The following is a 4233-nucleotide window of genomic DNA, read 5'->3' on the forward strand; positions in this document are numbered from 1 at the left end:
CTTGATAGGCTCCACGGCGAGCTGCTCTAAGAATCCATCTCGGAGGCACTCTCCAAATTCCTTTTCTTGGGATCCAGTACCAACCTGATTTTCCCAGTCTACCTGCATATTGAAATCTCCCATGACCACCGTAGCATTGCCTTTTTTACCAATTGCCAATTTTATCCCCTGATGTAACTTGCATCCAATATCCTGGTTACTGTTTGGGGGCCTATAAATAACTCCCATTACGTTCTTTTTACCTTTATAATTTCTCAGCTCTATCCACAATTACTCTACATCTTCTGATCCTATGTCACCCCTCACTAAGGACTAAATTTCATTCCTGACCAACAGATCTACCCCATCCCCTCTGCCCACCTTCCTATCATTCCGATATGACGTATAACCTGGAACATAAGCTGGAATATTTAGCTCCCAGCTCCGATCCTCTTGCAGCCACATCTATAATTCCCACAACATCATACCTATCAATCTCTAACTGTGCTACAAGCTCATCCACTTTGTTTCTTATACTACCCGCATTCAAATACACCACCATTCAAATATTCACCTCCTTTCTCACACCGGTCCCAATTTTACCCGACCTTACTCTCTTATCCCTTCTTGAATTTACAGTCCCATTAATTTGGGAGACTTCTGTAGCATTTCCTGCACTCTTTTTCCATTTAACTCCATCCTTATACTTCCAATTTGCTGACCCCCCCCCCCCCCACCCACTATTTAGTTTAAAGCTCTATCTACAGCCCTGGTTATACGGTTTACCAGGTGACTGGTTCCAGTCGGGTTCAGGCGGAGTTCGTCCCGTCTGAACCGTTCCCTTCTTTCCCAATACTGGTACCAATGTCCCACAAATTCAAAGCCACTTCTTTCACACGAGTCTTATAAACTGGATAACAACTTGCCATGGCTTTGTGTAATCCATGACAGAGAAAGTGATCAAGCCACGAGGGTTGGTCAGATGCACAGGAGCAATGCCATACCTCCTCCTCCTCCTCCACTCCCCCACCCAACCCCCCCCCTCCCCTCCCCTCCCACTCCTCCTCTCCCCCCTTTTCACATTTTTCTTTTTCATCAAGCAGTCTTCCCTGCCATTTTGCTGTGTGTGGCACAGGGAGAGTTCTTTAACAGTGGCTTTCTTCCTTTGGGAACCAGACACAGCTCCCTTCAGTATGTGACTACAAAATTCGAGGGAGCTGCTTCAAAAATATTCTATATGTTTAAGAAAGAACTGCAGATGCTGGAAAGATTGAAGGTAGACAAAAAATGCTGGAAAAACTCAGCGGGTGAGGCAGCATCTATGGAGAGAAGGAATAGGTGTCGTCTTGGGTCGAGACCCTTCTTCAGTCTAATGTCTGGGAGGGGGGTGGGAAAAAGAAAGGAAGAGGCGGAGACAGTAGGACTAATGGGAGAACTGGGGAGAGGAAGGAGGGAAAAAGCAAGGGCTATCTAAAATTAGAGAAGTCAACTGGCCATTCTGTCCTGGGCCTCCTCCATTGCCAGAGTGAAGCCCAGCGCAAATTGGAGGAACAGCACCTCATAGTTCACGGGTAGTTAACATCCCAGCGGTATCTAAGTTTAGACAGCCCTTGCTTTTTCCCCTCCCGCTTCCCAGTTCTCCCATTAGTCTTACTGTCTCCGCCTCTTCCTTTTGTTTTCCTGCCCCCCCCCGACATCAGTCTGAAGAAGGGTCTCGACCCGAAACATCGCCTATTCCTTCTCTCCATAGATGCTGCCTCACCCGCTGAATTTCTCCAGCATTTTTTGTTTACCGTCAAAAATATTTTAGCTGAATTTCCCTTTGATGCCTTGTTTTCACACCTTACCTTTCTATGCCTGTGTCTCTCTGACTCTCAGAGTGAAGGGCTTCGTCCTGAAACATCACCCATTCCTTCTATACAGAAATGCTGCCTGTTCCGCTGAGTTACTCCAGTATTTTGTATCTATCTTCGGTGTAAACCAGCATCTGCAGTTCCTACCTACTACATCCTTCACTAAATTTATTTTATGAAATCCGAGTGGGTGTTAGCACTTTACACAGCCCATGTTTTACACGCCAAAGGAGGGTGACATCTAATGTCTTGGTAACCATGCAGTAATGCTGAGCCAGTTCCACATAGGCTGTCAGAGGAAGCTGATAAGTATACGATGGCATGAGAAAGTCCTGCATATTGATGCTAAAACACAGGTAGGTTTAAATACTGATCAGATGGGTGACTAACAAAGGAGATCTTCAATGACAGGTTATAAAGAACAGTAAGCCTTCCCGCTAATGGCAAAATAAACATTTCAAGAGTTTCTTTAATCACCCTTGAAGCATTTTAATATATGCCAGAGAACTGGGAGAACCTTACTCTTTATCTTTCCACCTGTCGATGTGAATGTAGAGCTTATGAACCAAGGTAGAACAGAAGCGAAAGCAATGATCTCACAACTGCAACCCGTTCATCGTTAATCATGCAACTCAAAGCAGAATCTCCTTTGCAACGCGCCGCGTGCGGTTCAAAGCACAAATTATCCTGAGCAGCCTTCCACGTGCCCACAGAATTCAAACCAACCTGTGATACCATGGCCACCCTTGAGCTCAACGGACGAAGGATCGAATAAATAATGCATACGTACAAATATGGCAGTACTCAGAAACTATAGGATAATTGGTGGAGGAAATAGACAAATTCAAACCGTTACAAATCTTAAATCTCTGAAGTTGTATTTTAGACACACAATGTTCATGTAAACTACAGGAATTAAAAAAAAATTTTTTATAAAGGCTCATCATTAAAGAGAGAAAATAGAAAATGTTTTTTTTTTAAAACATGATAATACTTGTGGATCTTCTGTGATCTTTCTCAAGAATTAAAATGACACAGAAATCCAAATTTAATCAAATGCCAATATCTTACAAACAGGTAGGTTACTGAAAAATCAATTTTCCCCCATTGTAAAATAATTAAAGCTAACTACTCACATTTGCAATATACAAATGAATACATTAATATTCATGAAATATTTTTTAAGATGAGATTGACAAGTATGATACTTGGCCTTCCCCACCACTTATTTCTAATCAAATAACTGTAGATTTGCCTTACCTCTCCGGTGGAACGTTATCTGTATTACTACTATGCCTTCTTTGCATCTTCTTCCAGTCCGTCGTAAATTGGAAAAACAAATCTAAATGCAACGGAAATTTGTAACACAGATGTTAATCATGCTGGATAGTGAAGGATGTAGCAACATGTTATACTCAAATCAACATTTTGTATAAAACGAGCAGTAAATTGAGCAGCTCTGGAAATTACACTTCACAAATAGCATTACATTGAATCTTTTCTCATCTGTCTTAGGCCTATTTACTATCATGTTGGAATAAAGCATCAATTTGCAGACAGTAATATTCTGATTATTACATTTTCTCAGCATGAGTGGAAACGCCCAGTTCAACTGTTAATATTCATTGGCGATGGCTTTGGGGTTATTGTATAAAGGGGAGGGGGCTGCTATGCTGCATTTGGACGGTTTGTCACAGAGTTTAAGGTTAAATAGTCCCGGGTACAGGGAGCATCTCTGCTCCATTCAACCCCATGCATCCCCTGCAGCAGTAGCCACCTGACTGTCGGGGGCTGCCTTTGTTGTTTGACCTTTCACCTTTCCCCATGCCCCGCACGTGACGTCACCGCGCCTTACGTGTGAGCGGTCGAGATGGGTTGATCGGCAGCTGGATCCGCCAATGAGCGAGGGGTTTGTGCAGCGGCGTGGGGAGGTTGGGCCAATCGCAGAGAGGCGCTGGAGGAGCGGCGGGACCGCTATAAGATCTTTGGGCGGGACTTCCTGCGGCGTGCTCGCGGTTGTTTTGCTGCCGGAGCCAGAGTCGGGGGCGCGCAGTGGGCGGGCGGCCTGAGTCGGGGGCGCGCAGTGGGCGGGCGGCCTGAGTCGGGGGCGCGCAGTGGGCGGGCGGCCTGAGTCGGGGGCGCGCAGTGGGCGGGCGGCCTGAGTCGGGAGCGCGCAGTGGGCGGGCGGCCTGAGTCGGGAGCGCGCAGTGGGCGGGCGTGCAGGCGGCCTGAGTCGGGGGCGCGCGGCCTGTCGGGGGCGCGCAGTGGGCGGGCGGCCTGAGTCGGGGGCGTGCAGTGGGCGGGCGGCCTGAGTCGGGGGCGCGCGGCCTGTCGGGGGCGCGCAGTGGGCGGGCGGCCTGAGTCGGGGGCGCGCAGTGGGCGGGCGGCCTGAGTCGGGGGC

The 4233-nt window shown here is 47.2% G+C and overlaps 1 protein-coding gene across 4 annotated transcripts in view; it reads right to left on the minus strand.

The window, feature by feature from the left end:
* Positions 1-3640, minus strand: part of rnft2 (ring finger protein, transmembrane 2) — a 49539-nt gene extending 45899 nt beyond the window's left edge. For 3 of the 4 annotated variants that reach the window (XM_033043121.1, XM_033043119.1, XM_033043118.1), the window contains exons 1-2: positions 3411-3640; positions 3093-3174 (exon numbers count right to left, since the gene is read on the minus strand). In XM_033043121.1, coding sequence (XP_032899012.1) covers positions 3093-3174; positions 3411-3423 — 95 coding nt within the window. In that variant the 5' untranslated portion in view covers positions 3424-3640. Of the gene's footprint in view, positions 1-2558; positions 2624-3092; positions 3175-3410 lie in introns of those variants that run through there. The other variant, XM_033043120.1, reaches the window with a different exon arrangement.
* Positions 3641-4233: the final 593 nt, after the last annotated feature.

The sequence above is a fragment of the Amblyraja radiata genome, chromosome 25 (genome assembly GCF_010909765.2).
Source record: "Amblyraja radiata isolate CabotCenter1 chromosome 25, sAmbRad1.1.pri, whole genome shotgun sequence".
NCBI classification, from domain to species: domain Eukaryota; kingdom Metazoa; phylum Chordata; class Chondrichthyes; order Rajiformes; family Rajidae; genus Amblyraja; species Amblyraja radiata.